The 18,361-nt window shown below is 61.0% G+C and overlaps 1 protein-coding gene across 1 annotated transcript in view; it reads left to right on the forward strand.

Annotated features, from left to right (window-relative positions):
• Nucleotides 1-518: 518 nt before the first annotated feature.
• Nucleotides 519-18,361, forward strand: part of FAM20C (FAM20C golgi associated secretory pathway kinase) — a 31,264-nt gene continuing 13,421 nt past the window's right edge. The window contains exons 1-3 of the mRNA XM_065923623.1: nucleotides 519-1,132; nucleotides 2,867-3,042; nucleotides 7,508-7,586. Of these exons, the coding sequence (XP_065779695.1) occupies nucleotides 519-1,132; nucleotides 2,867-3,042; nucleotides 7,508-7,586 (869 nt within the window). The remainder of the gene's footprint in view (nucleotides 1,133-2,866; nucleotides 3,043-7,507; nucleotides 7,587-18,361) is intronic.

The raw sequence follows: 18,361 nt of genomic DNA on the forward strand, positions 1-18,361 counted from the left end.
GGGAGCCGCCCCTTCGCCTGGCCGGCCGGGCACCCAGCGCGGCCCACGAAGCCGTGGAGACTGCGCCGAGCCTCGGATCGGACTGCGCCGCGCGGTTGCCCCCGCCACCGTCACCTCCGGGCCGCCGCGCCTGGGCCGGGATGGGCCTAAGTGTCCGGTCCCTGCGCGCCTGATGAGCGCGGCCGCGGCCCCGGAGACCCAAGCGGGCCGCTACGTTCGCGGGGCCTCACCAGGCTGCGCCCCTAGCTCCGCGGACCAGGGCCGCTGGGCCGGACCGGCCGAGGGCGCCGCCGCTCCGGAGAGGCGAGAGGGAACTGCCCAGACATGGCCGGGCGAGCGGGCGCTTTGGCGTCGGGCGCCCTCCGCGTGGGACAGCTCCAGGGCTGGTAGCTGGTCGACGCCAGATGGACCTTGACCCGCGCCGCGGCACCGCGTTCGTGCCGAATCAAGGCTAGAGGGGCACTGGCGGGCGGCGCTCCGGGGGCGCCCGGAGGTCCAGGCCGCGGTCGTCTGGGACCATGAAAATGATTCTGGTGCGCAGGTTCCGCGTGCTTATCCTGATGGCCTTCCTGGCGGCTTGTGCGCTGCACCTCGTGCTGGATCTGCTGCCCAAGCTGGAGCGGAGCGCCGCGCGGCCCTCGGGGGAGCCCGGCTGCTCCTGCGCGCAGCCCGCGGCGGAGGCGGCGGCCCCCGGATGGGCCCAGGCGCGCGGACGCCCCGGAGGGGAGCTGGCGGCCGCAGCCTCCGCCGCCGGCGACGCGGGCTGGCCCAACAAGCACACGCTGCGCATACTGCAGGACTTCAGCTCCGACCCTTCCTCTAACCTCACGTCCCACTCCCTGGAGAAACTGCACCCCGCAGCCGAACCGGCCGAGGGCGCCCCGCCGGGGCAGGAGCCCGGCGCCCCGCGCCCCCCAGACCCGGCTCACCGGCCGCTCCTCCCGGACTCCGGCCCGCGTGGACCTGTGCCGCCCCCTGGCCTGAGCCGGGACGGCTCCCTCCTAGCCAGGCTGTTCCAGCACCCGCTGTACCAGGCCCCCATCCCACCTCTAACGGAGGGCGATGTCCTCTTCAACGTGAACAGTGACATCCGGTTCAACCCCAAGGCAGCAACGGGGGAGAACCCAGACTGGTGAGTGGGGCGGTGGTCGTTGAGGTGGGTGCTGGAAGGCTGGACTCCAGAGGCAGCCAGGAGCCATCTGAGAATAAAGCACCCAGGGCCGCTTCCCGGGAGGTGCCCTTGCACATCCGAGGTGCTGTGTAGAGTGTCAGGGTCAGGGACTCCCCGGGGCGTGGACCTTGCAGTAGGAGCCCCAGAAAGGGGAGTTTGGGAGCACACAGCAGGCAGACTCCAGGCACTGCCTTTGTCTCCAGAATGACCGCCTCCCTGAGGAGGACTGCTGGGCGGCTGGGAGCTCTTCCCTGTGGCCACTGGCCTGGAAGGCAGGCGGGGCAGGCGGGAGCCGGGAAGAGTCGGCTCTGCACTTACGGGAAAGCAGGGCTGGCCTGCAGGGCCTGGTCTCTGGAGCGAAAGAAAGCGCTTCCTTGGGAAGCGACTGGCTGCCGGCTTCCAGGGACTTGGCAATGCTGCTCTGGTGGACACGTCAGGAAGGTCTGGGGCGGCCTAAGGAGCTTTGTAAACCACTCCCTGAGAACAAAATTAGTGAGGGGCGTGCTGACCCCCATGAGGCATTACTGAGAGGCTCTCCCAGCCAGGTGCCAACCATGCCAGCTGCAGACAGCAGCGGCTCCCTAAAAGGCAAGTGGTGTCCCCAGGGGCATCCCTTTAACCTCTTTAAACCCCTGCCCCCAAGGCCCTCAGCCACACAGACCAAAGTAAGCAGATGCTGCAGCCCAGGGTGATGAAATATTAACCAGCAAGGCCAACATAAATAACTACCTGCGAAAGGTTACCCAAGCAGCTGAGGGGAAAGGCCAGCTTTCCAAAACATTTCATAAAAGCCTTTCTCCTTTGCATTTGGACCAGGCCCAGGGTTTTCAGTCTAAACACACCAAGGTGTTTGGTAGCCTCTGAGCTTTGTCTGCTGGCCAGGTTCACCGAAATGCTCAGCATTTGAGAGGCAGAGCCATGAGCCAGGCCTGAGCCTCTTTGTCGGAGAGAGAGAGAGTCCGGAGCAGCAGTCAGCGATGGGACCCCTGGGCAGCTTCTTGTGACCTGTCATGTCCATCGTGGGGCAGCATTTGGCTGAAAAGGCCTCACTTACAGGTGAATTAGCACTTAGGTTCCGCTGTTCCCTCTGGCAGCAAACAGGGTCTGTCCTCCCTCCGACTGGCCCTTTGACTCCAGAGACAAGGACGGGCCACGTGGGCAGCAGGTCCTCGATTTGCACTTGGGCTGGAGTGAGCACCACTTTCCTCTCTCCCCACCCAAGGCTGCTTCCTGAAAATCAAATTTAGCCTCTTGCATCACTGCTGCCCTGAAGCAGAACACCCAGTGAAGGCTTCAGCCAGACTGGGCTCGTCTGCCCCCAGGAAGGCAGCAGCCCCTCATACCCCAGGCTGGCAACATGCTGGCCAGGCTGTTTCAGAGACCCCAGGACAGACCCGGCGGGGCCTAGCGCTGACAGCTGGGGTTTGGTCTCCTTTAGTTATAGCTGTCTGTGGCGTCTCTCGAGGGTAAGTGAGAATTACGGGCCTTCAGATATGTTATTAGTCGGTTGAACAACAGCCACAGAAAAAGTGCGGACGTCGCAGGGTCCTGTTTGAGCAGAGGCTCCTCTAAATAAACCCACGTTTGTTTGGATCCACAGTGAAAACCTTGGCGTCGGTGCCAACTCCCCCGTCCGTCCCGAGGCCTTGCTGTTTGTCCTTTCCCTGCTGACCTGGGTCACCTTCATTTGTGCAGGCCACATGAAGGTCCTGAGGATGGATTCCTGCCCACCGGGGAGGCGGCCGTGGACTCCTATCCCAACTGGCTCAAATTCCACATCGGCATCAACCGATATGAGTTGTACTCTCGACACAACCCAGCAGTGGAGGCCCTGCTCCGTGACCTGGGCACCCAGAAGATCACCAGTGTGGGTAGGTTCCCTTGTGCCCGGCCGGCTCCTTGCTGAAGCATCACCTCCTGGGCGAGTTATACCAGCAGCCTTCCTGGAGGAGGCGCCCACAGGCCTTCAATGCTGTCTGTAGTTGAGGGGGGATGGTGGAGAGGGAAGGGCTGCCTTCTGCTGCAAAACAAGCAAGGTAGGACAAAATGCCACCCAGCCCATCCTATTATTCTGCTGGGCAGGGGGGTTGGGGCCAACCCTGCAGGTGAGGAAGGGTCAGCCCTGGCAGCCGCAGGGAGACACCTCAGAGAAGCCAGAGTCTCCTGAAGCTCACATCTGCTTCTGGATTCGGGGCGGACGGGGAGTGACCATGGCTCCACTTTGCCTGGGGCAGAGCCCCATGCACCGAGTAGTTTGGAGGTGACATCTCCGAGGACTTTGGGATCTGCTAAAGCAGAAGATTCAGGGCACCCAGTTACTGATTTCAAGAAAATGTGTCAGCAGTGGTCTCTAGGCGTGGAGGTTCGGTGCCATTGTTCTCAGGCCTGTAGGCGATTGTTTGTGAAGGTCCCGGGTTAGTCACCAGTGGCTCCCAGAGCAGAGAGGGCGGGCAGAGGCCCTGGGTGGGAAGAGCAGTCCTGGGAGGCCCAGAGGGTGGAGGAGGACTCGGGAGCACGATGCTGGGAGCAGAGGACTCCGGGCAACGTCTTCCTGATGTCTGGACTGTCCTGTGGCTTAAAGGACTCTGCTAACCAGGTTCTGTCTGTCGCCAGCGCCAGGGAACTGGGTGTTGCTTGCGAGGCTGGCAGCTGGGGGTTTCCAGAGCTTCTTAGAGGCTGTGTTGGGTGTCTCAGCCCGGCGCTGAGCTATTTCTGGCACCCGCCCTCCTCCTAGCATGTGGCAGTTCACCCTGAGAACACGATGAACACCCTCCTGGCCAGGGCAAGGTGGTGGTCTCCCCTGCTCGACGCCGCCCAGGAGGAATCTGAGCGCCTCCAGCCTCCCCCTGTGCTGAAATGCGGTCTGTGCGGCTGGCGAGGACTGCTGGGGAGAGGCCGCAGCTGGCGCGTCCCCTGCCCTCCTGAACAGACGAGGCTGTTAGAGAAATACCCAGTGCGGTGACCACTCATTGTCTGTTCCACAGGCCCTCCTGAGCACTTCCACGTCTCAGGGCCCCATCTGGGCAAGCAGCTGGGGTAAGCCCAACCCCGGCAGACTTCTGCTACATACTGACTTGCTTGTTTCCGGGGGCCCAGAAATGCACACATGATGGGCAGAGAAAGTCCAGGAGGGGATCTCCAACCTGCAGGACCGGGTCCTGGATGGGGCAAAGGCTTTCATGGTGGAAGCTGGCAGGGAACACAGGACTTTGGGGGGAAACTACACCAGCGTTGGAAAATTAGGGTTTAGGGAAGTGCAGCATTCAAGCTTGCAGGCCACTGTCCACCGTGGTCTCCCACCTGTCCAGTAGGCTCAGGCACGTTGCGTCTTATTCCGGGAAGCTGGCCTGTGCACCAGGCGTGTGCTGTATTGACTTGGGCGCTGAGCAGGGCCTTCGGTAGAGGCAGGGCTGGGAGGAACCCATGGACTGGCCAGGCTCCCCGTAGCCCTCAGGGCACAGCCGGCCGCCCGCCCCACTCTCACCGGACGTTGCTCTGCACCCAGGGCCCTGGGAGCCACTGGAGGAAGAGGACAGGCCTCTTCCGTACCCTGGGGACTGACCTCGGGCCACCCCCATCGGGTCCAACTGTCCCGGGCTTGGTGCCCAGGCTGCCTGACATCCCAGTGGCCAGGACCCCACCCCAGAGTTCTGGCTTGCTCTGTGCCCAGCGGTGGGACCTGGACTGAGGGCCTGCCCAGCTGTGTCCTGCGGGCTGTTGGAGCTGCTCTCATTGCTGGATGACCCTGGCCAGCTGGCCCTAATCCAGCACGTTCCTTGGGGCCATGGGCTGGTCAGAACCCAGGGTGTCACTCACAGGTGCCTGATGAGCATGGGAAGACTGGTGACGGCCCTGGGCGGTGTTCCCCATGGTGAACGGCGGGCCCGAGGTGTCCCGGTTCCCCCGTCATGGGCCGGAGTGGCTCTGGGCAGACAAATCCAGCTCTGTGGGCCTCCTGGAGTCTCTGTAGATCACAGAGGTGGTCATAACCTCGACCCTGTAATCTCCAGCTTGCAAATCCAAAATCATAACCCATTTAACAGCAAAACCCGACCCAACATGAACGGACATGGAGGCAAAAGCTAAAATGAGAGGCTGTTTCTGAATCTCCGTTTTTCTCGCTTGGAGGGAACGCTCTCACGTTCCTCTGTGGACACAACGGTGTGTTTAACTCCTGGGCTCTGCCCCCAACCCGCCCCAGTGGCATGTCCTCTGGAATGGACGCCCCTGCGCCTCTTGTCGCCTGAACGCTGCTGCTCCCAGAGATCTTGGAGGAGGGTGTGTGTCTGAAGCCTGCCTCAGGGGCTGCTGAGAGGTGGGAGCAGAGGTTGTGGCACCTCTGGGCGGGGTGGTGGCGCTGGGCAAGCCGGAGTCCAGTGAAGGCCTTGGCTGGATGCTCAGCCCCACTCCGCGCGGCCTTGGGCCCGGAGGTGCTCCCACAGACTCACACTTGGGAGGAGACCCTCCTCCTGGAGAAGCAGAGCATCACACTGGGAGTGGAGCTGGTCTGGACAGGTACAGGCCTCCCCTGGAGAATGGATGCTTTCCCTGGGCGGGGGTGGGGGTGGGGTGGTGGCCCTCCCATCCAGCTGGACATTTTGATTAAAAACCCCACTGCTGAGACAGTGGTTTCTGACTGGGCCCTTGGCCTCACAGAGCCACAGGGTGGATTTAGAGACAGGGGTCCCTGGACAAGAGCTGTCTGCTGCTGGGGGCCCTGCCCCTGGCACTACTGTGACCTGGGGGTGGGTGCAGCCCTCAGAGGCCCCGTGGGAGTCTGGGGTGCAGCACTTCATGGGAGCCTGGAACCAGCCTTGGAAGTCAGGGTTCAGCAGCACTGTCCTTTTGAGCTTAAAAGAGAAGAAGAGCTAGAAATCCAGCCCATCTCCCAAGTCCTGTCCTGCAAATATGGGAACAGGCTTCCAAGAGGGCGGGCTTGCCCGTGGTCAGCTCATTCCTGCCCCTAGCTCCCGACTTGGTCCTGCCCTGAGCGGTCTCTTCAGTCTTGGAACATGAGAGAAGGTGTGGCAAAGAGAGTGGCTCTTTCCAGACCCCCAGAGAGATTTCTTTATCGCTGGGCTCCTGGCTGCGTTGTAATAACCCTGGCTGCCTTTAGAGAGTTCAGATGTTATCTGCCTCCATTCAGCTTGAAGCCAGGCCTGTGGAGGCCTGGGCCTTGCTGGTGACGATGGTGACGATTAAATCAATAGCGTGGACAATTACGCGTACAGAGTAAATGACCCAATTGACTACTCTGTGCTCTGAGTCATTTAAAAAGAAGTCACATAGCAGGAGAGGATTCCGGCAGCCTCTGACCTGAAGCACAGGCCCTGCAGTTGTTCGTCCAGGTCAGGATGGAGCCGTGGGTGGAGCTGAGCAGAGGTGATGGCTCCACTGGACAGATGCCCCAGACACTCACTGGCCTGCTTGGGCAGCTGCCCCTGAGGCCTGGAGGCCGCGAGGCCACCCTGCCTAATGAGCAGGCCCCTCAGGAGGGCAGCTCCGGCCGGGAAGGCCACGGTCCTGTGCCCACCCAGGGACACCACTGCTTTGGGCCCTAGTGCCTGGAGCTCTTCCGATTCATCGGTGGGGAACCAAAAGTGCCCCGTAAGCTGGATGCCCAGCCCGGGGCCAGAAGGCCTCTGTCATCCCGGGGGAAGGACCCAGGCACCTCGGGGCTCCAGGGGGAGGCAGCGAACAGCTGCGTCCTGTCTCCGTTCTCTCCGCAATCGGGCGGAAGCGGAAGGACAGAGCGTCCGTGGTGCTGACCCAGCGCGCGCTCCGTCCACCCTGAGTCAACACGGCCGTGTCCCTGGACTCCAGCGGACGACTTTCTGAGTGGGTTCAGTCCGAGCCCCAGGCGGGAGCTGCTTTCCACAGGGGATGCTGTGGTTTCCCTTTCCTGCGAGTGGGTCTCAGCCCTGCCCCAGCCCCATGGGGGCGCTGGGCGAGGGTGTGGAGCCCCCCTTCGAGAGAGGCGGCTGCGGTCGGGGAAGCGGAGGAGCGGTCTAGGGCGCCAGCAGGGTGGGGAGCCGCACCCCGCCACCCCTGTGCGGCCCTCCGATTCCTCCGCCGTCGTCCCGGTTCCCAGGCCCGGCTGCCCTCCTGCTACGGCTCCTCCAGCCCAGGCAGCCCTTCCTGACCCTGAACGCTCCGCCTGTCTCAGGCCTCCGTCCCAGACCCTGGCTCACCGCTGCGCCCCCTCGCCCCCGCGCCCTCACGTTGAGCCCACACCGCGGCCTGTGCCCGGGTCTCGGACCCCCCTCTCCCCCATGCGTCTGTGCTCACAGGCCTCCGCGGGCAGCAGCTGACCGTGCTCTTTCCCTCCCACTGCAGCCATGAAGTCGGGCGGCACACAGCTCAAGCTCATCATGACTTTCCAGAACTACGGGCAGGCGCTGTTCAAACCCATGAAGTAAGTGCCCGGCCAGTGGGCGGGGAGGGGGCGAGGCCGGTGAGGTCGCATCTCAGCTGCTCAGCCCTGGTCTTCTCGCCAGAAGACAGCCAGGCTTTATGTGCATGGGCACACTTGTGCCCATGAAGCTTTATTTCTGAAGCTAGTAGGTCAGCTGATTTGACCCCTGATCCCTATTCCAGATAAAATAGAAACCATGCTCCCCAAATCAAAAGGAAGCACTCAGTGGCATCTGAAAATCTTGGGGAGTGTGGAGAAGGGACATTTGGAAGGCAGACAGCCCCAGAGACTCACCACGCACGTCTGTGGCATGTGATGTCCACTCTGGCGGTCCTGGGGCTTGGGTGTCTCCTGTGGGCCGTTCGGTTAGTTTCACATGGGGCCGTCTCTGCCCTGACGAGACGGTTCATCATGTTTAAAGCACAGGCCGCACCCCCAAGGGTCCGTGAGGCCCCTCAGTGTCAGTGTGTGGGGGAAGTTCACTTCTCCTTGTGGACTAGGGAAGGCAACTGGCCGGCCCCTGCTTTGTGACTGTACCGACCACCCAGGTGCACGCGCCCCTAGCGTTTGGGGGGGTGACGCGGGCTGCACGTGGGCTCCGTGGGCCCTGGAGGAGACAGGATCCCCTGGCACCGCGGGCCCCTGCACACCCTCTCAGGCTGGAGCTTGAGTAGAGGGGCCCCTTCAGGCCCCTGATATCCCGGCGATGTGCTGGGGAGGAGGGTGCTCCAGGCGGGCTCGGGCTCCGACTCTCACTGCTGGCCCTCCCTGGCGGTCACGGGAATCCAGGACAAGCACCAAAACCCACCACGTCCTTGTCACTCCCCCAGCCGCACTTTGGGGCACAGGCCTCCCGTCTCCCGGGTGCTTCGAACACAGTCCAGCAGACTGACCCCGGGTGTGTGGAGAGCCGCAGGTGGGCCCATGCCTGGCTCTGGGGGGTGGGAGCCGAGTGGCGCGGGCAGGGCAGCCTCTGCTGGGGCCCCAGGGCTTGGGGCGTTGTGCTGCTGGGACTCGGATGGCTACACGCCTTGGCTTGGGGTGGGGCTCTCGGGGGACTCTCCCGGGTCAGTCCTCTCCTTGGGCATCCAGCCGTGCTGTGTGTGCAGGTGCCCTGGGGCTGCGCCCACGTCGACGGCTTGCACAGCATGTGGTTTAGTGCACAGGCATCTCTGTGGGGTGGGAGTGTCATTGCTGTTTATTATTCTGCCAGGTAAAGATGCAGGAATCAGGGCTTGGTGAGGCGGCAGACCGCCCAAGGCTGACCAGACTGTGGAGCCTCCCAAGGCCAGGGCGCCCAGGCTCTAGCCGCCCTCAGCCTCCCCGGCCTCCCCCTACCGCGGGGTGACCATCACCTCCATGGTCACAGGAGGCGCGAGTGGCAGCTTCTGTGGCCTGGCAGACCCGGGCAGCCAGGCTTCGGAGGCCGCTTGGAAAGGCCGCAGAGTTCACGTCTGCCCCCTTCTGCCCTGAACTCTCTGCCCTCAGCCTGTGTGTGCCAGAAAGGATGTCAGGGTTCCTGTCCGAAGGCCGCACATGGAGGGTCAGCCTAGGGCGCAGCTCATGTCCCATGGGCTGAGGCTGAGGCTGGGCTGAAGCCATGGAAACAGTGTGGGGAATCCCCTGGTGGCCGGGGAAGCTGAGGCAGGGAGGACGGGGCGTATGCACGGCCAGCCTCCCTGCACACTGCGCTCCGGGAAGGGGGCCCTGGCCGCAAGGCAGGCTCTGCTGGGCTCATGCTGCTGACCTCACACCCTGGCCAGCCCTCCCGCCGCTCCTGCTGGCCTGGCCCACACCCGCCCTGGCTCCGGGCTCTGACCCACCCCAAGTCCGGCATCTGCTGAGGTCTGGTCGCTGGCAGCCGCCACCCTCCCGATGACCCCGGGGCACACCACTGCCCCCACAGCCATGGTCTGAGCAGGAAAGCAGCTGTGGTTTCTGACCATAGCATTAAGAAAATAAATATATGATTAATAATTCCCTTTAAAAAAAAAAAAAAAGCTTTCTTCGGTGAGCTCATAATATCTTAGTAAGCTGAATGTTCTGAATTAAGCAGGTGGTAGTTTTCTCTGAGATCCTGAAGGATTGCGCTGAGAGGACCCAGGCGGAAACGGTCCTGGGGCCGGAGCGGAGCCGGGCAGGGCTGCAGGGTGCGATCCCCGTGGTGTGAGGGGGCCACTCATAGTCTAATGGGTATATTTTAATAGACGTTGAAAAGTGTATAACTAGCACATTAGCCTGTCAGTTGCTGGATTGTCTTGCTTTTAGTGCTAGAGCAAGATGTTTTAGCACCTTTGTCCAGATACAATTCACATAGATCGAAATTCAGCCACTTGGAGTCTGTCACCCAGTAGCTCTCAGCGTGTTCACAGACCTGCACAGCCATCCCCACAGTGCTGAACTGCTCCGTTACTCCGGAAAGAAATCTTGTGAAGAGTTGTCCTTCCTCCAGGCCTGGACACACCTAGTCTGCTTCCCGTCACTGTGGACTTGCCCATCCTGGGATTTCACGTGAACAGTATCAGTCGCTGTCGGCCTCTGTGTCTGCTTCTCTCGCTGAGCGTTGGGTGTTCAGGGTTCGTCCACGTCGTGGCGAGTGTCTGAGCCTCCTTCCTTTCTGTGGACAAACACTGAACAATGCTCCCTGCTGTGAATGGGCCACATTTTACTTGATTTACTTGCTTTACTTTACTTTCATCTGTCAACGGGTATTTGCCTTATTTCCACTTTTTGAGTGTATGGATAACGTTGTATGAACATTTGTGTACAGATTTTTGGGTAGACATGTATTTTCATCTCTCTTGGGTGTAAACCTAGGAGTGGAATTGCTGGGTCCAGAATAACTCAGTGTAACTGTCTGAGAAGCTGCAGCTGCTTCTCCCGGCAGCTGCCCTCCCCAGCCATCTCTGCAGGCTCCACAGCCCTTGTCTTTATCATCCCTGTTGATCTTCACCATCCTGGTGGGGGTGGACCGTGTCTCTCTGCGGTTCTGACTCACAGTTCTCTCCTGACTAATGACCGCGAGCATCTTTGCACGTCCTGTTGGCCATTTGGATCTTCTTTGGAGAAACGTCTGTTCAGATCTTTTGCCACTTGCTGTTCAGTTGGTCGTCTTTCTATTAGTAAGTTGTGAGAATTCTTCATACATTTGGGTTCAAGATCCTTATCACACACATGGTATCTTTTGAGGCACAAGGTTCTCATTTGGAGGGTGTTGGGTTCAACTGTCATGCTGTTGCTCATGCTTTGGTGCAGTATTTAAATTTTAACATCAGAAAAGGTCCATGCTAGCTCACAGTGGTACCGGTGATGTGTGTGCCTGGATGGAAGCCCTGGTGTGTCCACAGAGACAGGAGGCCTGACAAGGCCATTCGTGTATGACCTCCAGTAAGTTCCTTCCCTCCCCGGGACTCAGTTTACCCATCTGTCAATGAGGGCGTTGTAGGCAGAGGACCGAGGTCTAAACTCTACTGGACTGGCTTTAGGAGACACGGCACCACGTTTATGGAAGGAAGCCGGGAGGGGTTGGCGGTTTGGCGAGGCGGAGCGAGACAGCACAGATAAGCCAGAGTGTGCATCAGATTCCACCGTGCTCCTTAGAAGGGAAGCTTCCAGCCTGCTCATGATGCTGGCTGTGACCACCTCCTGGTAGAAATGTGCATTCAGCCACCGCACTCACAGTGAGCCCAGCCTGGCCTCCTGCCTCTGAGGGCCTTGACCCTGGGGCGCAGGGCCTGGTGCTCAGGCCTGGTCTGCAGGACAGACAGGGGAAGGAGGGCTGAGCACGAGTGTGAACGTCAAGTGGGCATCACCCCAGGCCAGGAGTCCAGCCTGGAGGAGGAGACACATTCTAGGACTGGGTGGCCTCTGAAGACTGGAGGCCCAGGGCCACTGTGTAGAGGACTACATCAGAGGCTTTCTAAACTGAGATTAATTTAAACGAGATGAAGTTGCATCCTAGTCTTTCTCCACACCTGGGCATCAGGGGTTGCATGTGGCTGGTGGAGCCATGTTGGACATGCCCAGAGTCACAGAAAGTTCCCTGGGACAGAACTTGTGGGGAGATGAGGCCAGGTAGGCATCTGAACCTGGATGTGCTCTCTTCCCCCACTGTGCAGGGACAGAGCTGGCAGGGTGGGAGGGCTCACCGGGAACCAGAGGTGAGGTGTGGGGTGAGGACGGGGACAAGCCTGGGTCCCAGAGACACGTGGAGGGAGGCAGACGCCCTGGGCATGGGGACGGACTTGCTGGGGCGAGAGAATGAAGGCTTCCGGCCTGGGGGACAGTGACCAGGGGGCCCTGCGGGGGGTGTCCAGGCAGGCCAGGAGCACAAGGCGGGGCCGCGTTGTGGAGGGCATCCTTGTTGTGAGGCCTTGCAGCCCCCGTGCCATCTCTGGGCCACAGCTGCCTTCTGCTGCTTGAGGCTGGACAACAGGATGCTTTGGGTCCCGGCCCTTCTGGGACCTCTCTGTCTTCAACCAGTAAGGCCATGGGTTCATACTGGTGGGGGTCTGGGAGCCCCTGCAGCACCCTCCCCAGGTCCATCCTTGCTAATTGTCTGGCTGTCCTGGGGTTTGCAGTTTTGACTTGTAGACGTTAGAGGGATGACAAATATTGAGTGCGCTGTTTAGGGTGCACAGCTGAATGCAGGCTGCAGAGCGAGCTGCAACTGTGCTTCTGCTCAGGTCACTGGCCAGCAGAGACTCATCACTCCCCGCAGCCTGCTTAGGCTGCTTTGAAGTCCCCGTCTCCACCAAAACAGCTGGGTCACCACCTGAGAGTTTGGAACCCAGAGCTACAAAGCCCTCTGTGCCGCGTGTGGTTTGGGATCCAAAGCATGTTCAGGCGCGGGGAGGGAAGGAAAGCACCCCTGCCCCCAGGTCGCTGTGAGGGGAAAATAACTCCAACAGCAAGACGACACCCCCGGGACAGACGGGCCTGCCGCCAGAACTCCGCAGGCCCAGCCTTGCTTGCAAACCGGAAGAGAAAGAGAAAAGCCCCGTGGGCCAGGCTCAGCGAATCTGAAATGGGTCATTTCGAGTCTGGCTTAACGAGCACCTGTTGTCCAAGGCTCGGGAGCTGGGGGGGCCGTGGGAGGTGCCCCCAAGGAAGGCCCCAACCTGGCCTGGAGGCAGGTGGGGCTGAGGTCGTAGGTGCAGGAAAGGGCACCATGCCAGGCCTCGTGGGCCAGACAGAGAGGCCACTGTTAGCCTGTAGACCTGGTTGTAGACAGGGAGGCTGAAGCTCAGAGTGGCAGGGGACGTGCCCGAGGGCTCCGGCCAGCAGGAGGTGGAGCTGGAGAGACCACCGAAAGTGGGAGTGAGCGTCTCTCAGTCGTGTCCGGCTCTTTACAACCCCATGGACTATACGGTCCATGGGATTCTCCAGGCCAGAATACTGGAGTGGGCAGCTGTTCCCTTCTCCAGGGGATCTTCCCAACCCAGGGATGGAACCCAGGTCTCCCGCATTGCGGGCAGATTCTTTACCAACTGAGCCACCAGGGAAACCACTGTGTGATGGAGTGGCCACTGCATGGTCCCTATTCAGGTCTCAGAGCAGTGGCCACTGTGATCTTCGACATCAGTAACACGTAGGTTCCTTCCTGGGTCCTTAAGTTGTAGGGCAGTTCGATTGTAAGCCCGCGTATCCACACCGTGTGGGCGTCAGGGCTGCCGTGGGGAAGCATTACCGCCCAGGCTGCTTAGGGCCTCAGGAAGCTCTTCTCTCTCCAGAGTCCAGAGTCGGAGACCATGGTGTCACAGGACCGCCTCCCCAAAGGCTCCAGAGGGTCCCTCCCACCTTTTCCCTCCCGAGCATGGCGTCGAGTCTTGGCTTTGTGCCTGTGGCCACATCACTCCCGTTTCCACTTCCGTTGTCACGCGGCCTCTCCTGTGTGTCTCAGTCCAAATCACCCTCTTATGAGGACGTCGGGCACTGAACTCAGGACCAGCCTGATCCACCGGGATCCCGCCTGCCATGTCCCTATTTCCAAACAAGGCCACAGTCACAGGTTGGGTTAGGACTTGGGAAGACGACGCAGCCCTCTCCCACGTCCCCACGTCCGGGTGAGACTGAGCTCTGTGTGTCCCCACACTGCTTCCCAAGACCTGGTGGCGAACGCAGGAAAGTGTTTTCCATCTTTGCTGTGGATGGGTTCACCGACCGCCTGCCTTGGTTTCCTCTGTGTGTTGGACAAGGGGGGTTGATTAGATCAGGGGCAAATGTTATCAGTGCTGGTAAAACCCAGCACAGCTTTAGCTTTACCAACACTTCGAGTTCTCCACTTTCCCACCTTCTTAGAATATACATTTGCATTGACTGGAGCATTCATACAGAAATGCACACGGATGGTAAGCAGATCTTTGCAGCACAGGCAAGTAACCAGGTGCCCAAATCAGGAGCAGCAGGCAGCCCCCAGGCTCTGGTGACGCCTGCAGTTTCCACCTCCCAGCGTGACCCCCTGCCCTCCCGTTCCTGACACGGGAATCCTCGCTTCCTTGCCCCCATCCCTTGCTGCCGGTGTGTCTGTAAGATGCCTCCCCAGTGCCCAGGCTGGGTGCCAGTGCCTGTGATGGCGGCACATGCAGAGCCTGGACTGCTCACAGGCTACGAACGCCCTGCCCCCTGGACCAGGCCAAGCCTAACCCCTGTGTCTGGCCCATGGGGCTCACTCCCTGCATTTGCAGGCAGCAGCTCCCCTCTGTCCTGCCCTGGGCGCCTTGGTCTGGAGGAAGCCCTGTAGAGGTGCGTTGCTGCCAGCCCTGCAGGGACTCAGGCCCGCCGCTGCCCGCCGCGTGCTCCTTGTTCGTGCTGCAGCCTGGTCTCCCCGAGGCTGCTGCACTGGGCCAGGGTTTCCCACTCCAGGGGGCCACGCCCTTCTCGTCTTGGGCTCGTCAGGATTCTACAGCCTCCGCTCCAACTGGCAGAGGCAGGACCCTGTCACTGGTGTGTCAGGTTGTTTTATTTTTATCACCAGCTCTGCTTCAAGGAGGAGGAAATTGAGGCTCCAAGGTCTAAATGTGATTTAGGAGTGGGCGGGCGGCCAGGGCTTGCTGGGGCCCAAGGGTCTCGGACGTCAGGTCCCGGCCTGTCGGGCACAGCTGACCGGGGAGCCCCGGATCCGGGGTCTCTGCTGGGGATGGGGGGGCGCCCACACCCCCTGCTCCTCTCAGAGGCACCGCGCAAGAAGAGACTCTAAGTACGCAGGCTCCTGTTGTGGAGGAGAGGGTGTGTGTGTGTGTGTGTGTGTGTGTGTGTAGGAGAGGGTGTGTGTGTGTGTGTGTGTGTGCGCGCGCGCGCGCAGGAGCATGCGCACACAAGCCTCTCCCAGAGAATCCAGCCCTGAGCAGCTGTCCGGAGGCCCCGGAATTCCTTGGAGCCAAGGGGCACACAGGTGGCAGCCAAAGCGCTGCAGGCGGGAGGCCACCTCTCGCTGGAGCTCAGCCTTCCCGCCCCCCGTGGCTGCGCTGTGCACAGCTGGCCTGGCCTCCCCACCTCAGCGGGCCCCTGGCACCCAGCTCCCCTCCCTGCACTTACCCCAGTCCTGTATGCTGGGCTTCCCAGAGCCCTGCGGTTTGTCCGTAGCCTCGGTTGACCCCCACTGAGCCCTGGGTGCAGCGCTGTGGGGCTACTATGTGACCCATCCAGTGTCCCCAGGAATCAGAGGCCAAGAGGAGGGCCTGTCCCGGGCCGCCCCACGGGTCCTTGTGGCCGGCCCAGCCCTTGTGCTGGGCCGCTGCCGTCCACGGGCTCGAGGGGCCGGGGCGCCATCACTCCAGCTCCACAAATGCCCTGCTGGCTTGCCGTGGGCCCAAACTGCATAATTCAGGTGACCACAGGAGTCCGCTGTCTTCTCCTGTTCCCACTGGGAGTTTGGAGTGATTAATAACTCTGTAACCGTTGCAGGAAGGTTGGCAAGGAAGTAGGTACACAGTAAAAGCTTCGTACAACCTGCCGCGAGTGTAGTTCTGGCCCAGCCCCGCCTCGCCCCCGTCAAGCAGGTGGGGGCTGTGCTGTCTCCCAGGCCTTCCAGCTTCCTCAGGACAGCCACCCTGGCAGGCCATGGCATGTTTCCCTGGGAGCTTCTGGGAAAGATTATCCTCTCTGTTCAAATCAAAGCGAGCAAATCGTTCTTTCCGAAAACACCCTGCACAACAGTGCGGAGGGTCTCTTTGTGCTTCTGTCTGCTGTTCATGTCTCTGGGCTCTGCTCCCTGAGGGTTGTCGCTGTGCTGTCGTGGAAGGGGCAGAAGATGAAAAGGAGGGAGGAAACTCTGGCCATAGTTCCCTCGTGCTGGGAAAGAGGCCACGTTGGGGGTCTCAAGAGTAGTTTGATCAGCTGGTTGTTTTTTATGCCCCAACAGGAAATATTGCGTACCTGAGCTCTTAAAAAGCCTTAAGAATGAGCCTGAATCTATCCCCTATGCTGGGGAAGAAAAACAGCATCACAGCAGTCATCTTGGTGCTAAATATTTACTCCACAGTGCTGTAGGCTAGGGGCAGCTTTTCTTTCCTTGAATAAAAAGGTGAGGAACAGGGGCTTAAATACAGAAAGAAATGAACTGGGGGCCTGTGTACACTGTCGCCGTGCACTCATTTCCACTCTAATTCTATTCCTTAATCATGTCCTCAAACCCCAGACGAGCTGGCAGAACAGTATTTAGAACAGAGTAGATCTTCCACTTTCAAGCAGATCTACCCCCGCCCCCCATCCCCGCCTCTTTGTCTTGGAAAACCAGTGTCACTACAGTTCCTTTTAATGGAAGCGATGTCAGACTTGCTTTATAGTTAACAGATCTTTGAATTGTTTTCAGATTGGTTTGCATGAAATCCACCTTAAGGCACTTGAGTGTCTTCTGAGTTATTTTACCCAACTATAAGTGAGCGACTAGTCCCATGTCCCACTTTGAAGACCTGTCTGTTGGAGACCCTGAGGTGGGGTGGGATTGGCGGGGATGAAAGCCCCTTGGGACCCCCTGATGGCGGCCAGTCAGAGCTGGGCCCTGATGCTCTGGCCCATGGCCTGCGGGGGCGGCCCACTCTGCCTGAGTCCCGTCCTCGGGTTGGTCATCCTGAGGCCCGTGGCCTTCAGGAAAGTCCTCCTTGACACGAAGATAGGATGGTAGGAGTGGACTGCAGGTGCCCGAGGTTCTGAGTAAGACAAGTGCCTTCTCCCAAACAGATCCCCACCCCCACAGGGGCCAGAATTAGCAGAGCTACTGACGGATCGGCCGGCCCGCCCTGAACATCTGCCACTGAAACCCTGATATTAAACAGCTTAATATATCTCCTTAATGACAAGGTGGCTGCCGTCTGCCGTGTGAGTGGCAGGAGACTCGGGACAGGAAGGCTGGCTTCTGCTCCCTCGCCCACCTGGTGCGTCTGGCAAGAAGCAAGGTCTCCCTGTGGGCTCGGCCCCCATCGGGAGCCAGAGCCTCGTCCCCGAGGTGGCCACCACCCCAGGGTGCCACCTGGTCAGCATCAGGGTCTTCACAGAAGTGAGGGGTCAGGGCCCAAGGACGGGGCGGTCACCTGGACTCCTGAGCAGACCTGACGCGCAATCATGTGCGTCCTCGGTTTGGATTTGAGAAACCGGAGGAGAGATGTGGTGATGGAGGCAGACCTAGGACCCAAGAAAGCCGGGCGGGGCTGGAGCAGTCCGCGCCCCCGAGAGAGCGGGACAGGGCTGGAGTGATCTGCACCCTAGTCCCTGGGGGGATGTGACCTACCCGGGCCCTGACTTTGGGTCCTGGTCCCCAGAACTGCAGGACACGCCCCCGCCCCCCCCCCCCCCCCGCCCCGTAGTCCCAGTGCTTGAAGGAGGAGAGGGCCTCCCCAGAGGCGGAGGGGAGACAGGAGCTGCTGGGCTCTGCGGTCTGCAGACTCCCCCCACCCTGCCACCTCACCTGGGAGGGGGTCCAGTCAGACTGCCTGCCCCGAACCCTGACCGTGCGAGTGCATGTGGGTGCAGCTCTGGCAGCAGCGCTGGGCGCTGGAGAGTTCTGCGGAGGCTGTGCTGTCATCTGCAGTTTACTCGGGGACCCAGGGGAGGCCCTCGGGAGCCCCGCGCTATCTGTGGGGACCTGCAGGGGCAGCTCCCCACCCACCGCCACCTCACCAGCCCTGGGATGCTCCCGTTCCCGCCCGACGCGCGGCAGGCCCCTCTGTCTGGGCCTCAGCTTCCATCCTGAGCTCGGGCACCTCGGGGCCCTCAGCACAGGCGGGGACACAGGAAAGACGTGTGACAGCTGTGTGTGCCCTGAGCACAGGTGCTCTTTTTCCAGAATTTGACCTGAGATTGGCTGCCCTCTCTCTTGCTCACCGCGTGGGAGTGCGTGGCCCCGTCCCCCTCTGCACAGGCTGGCGGGGTGGGGCGGGGTGCGCGGGGCTCTGCCCCCCCTGCAGGGGTCCCCCCTCCCGAGCCGCCGTACCTGCCACACTTCACAGAGGGCGTCAGGGGCGCTCCGTTCCGTCACCCTGGCGAGGGTGGCAGCCAGGGCGGGCCTGGGTGGGCAGAGCTTCCCCACCAGTGTTCGCCCCAGACGTCCAGGGCAGAGGGGCCCCCGCCCGCCCGGGGCACCCCCAGCCTCGCGTCTCAGCCCGGGGTCCCCATGGGCTGGGCCCTGCGCTGGGGCCCCTCTGTCTGGAGCTGGACCCCCTCACTGGCTGTGTGGCTGCCTACAGGGCGGGAGACACCCTGCATCACAGCCCAGGGAGTGTGCACACAGAAGGCCCTCAGCAGGGCACTCTGCTCGGAGGAAGAGCCGGTTAAGTGTT

This window comes from Muntiacus reevesi, chromosome 2 (genome assembly GCF_963930625.1).
Source record: "Muntiacus reevesi chromosome 2, mMunRee1.1, whole genome shotgun sequence".
NCBI lineage: Eukaryota > Metazoa > Chordata > Mammalia > Artiodactyla > Cervidae > Muntiacus > Muntiacus reevesi.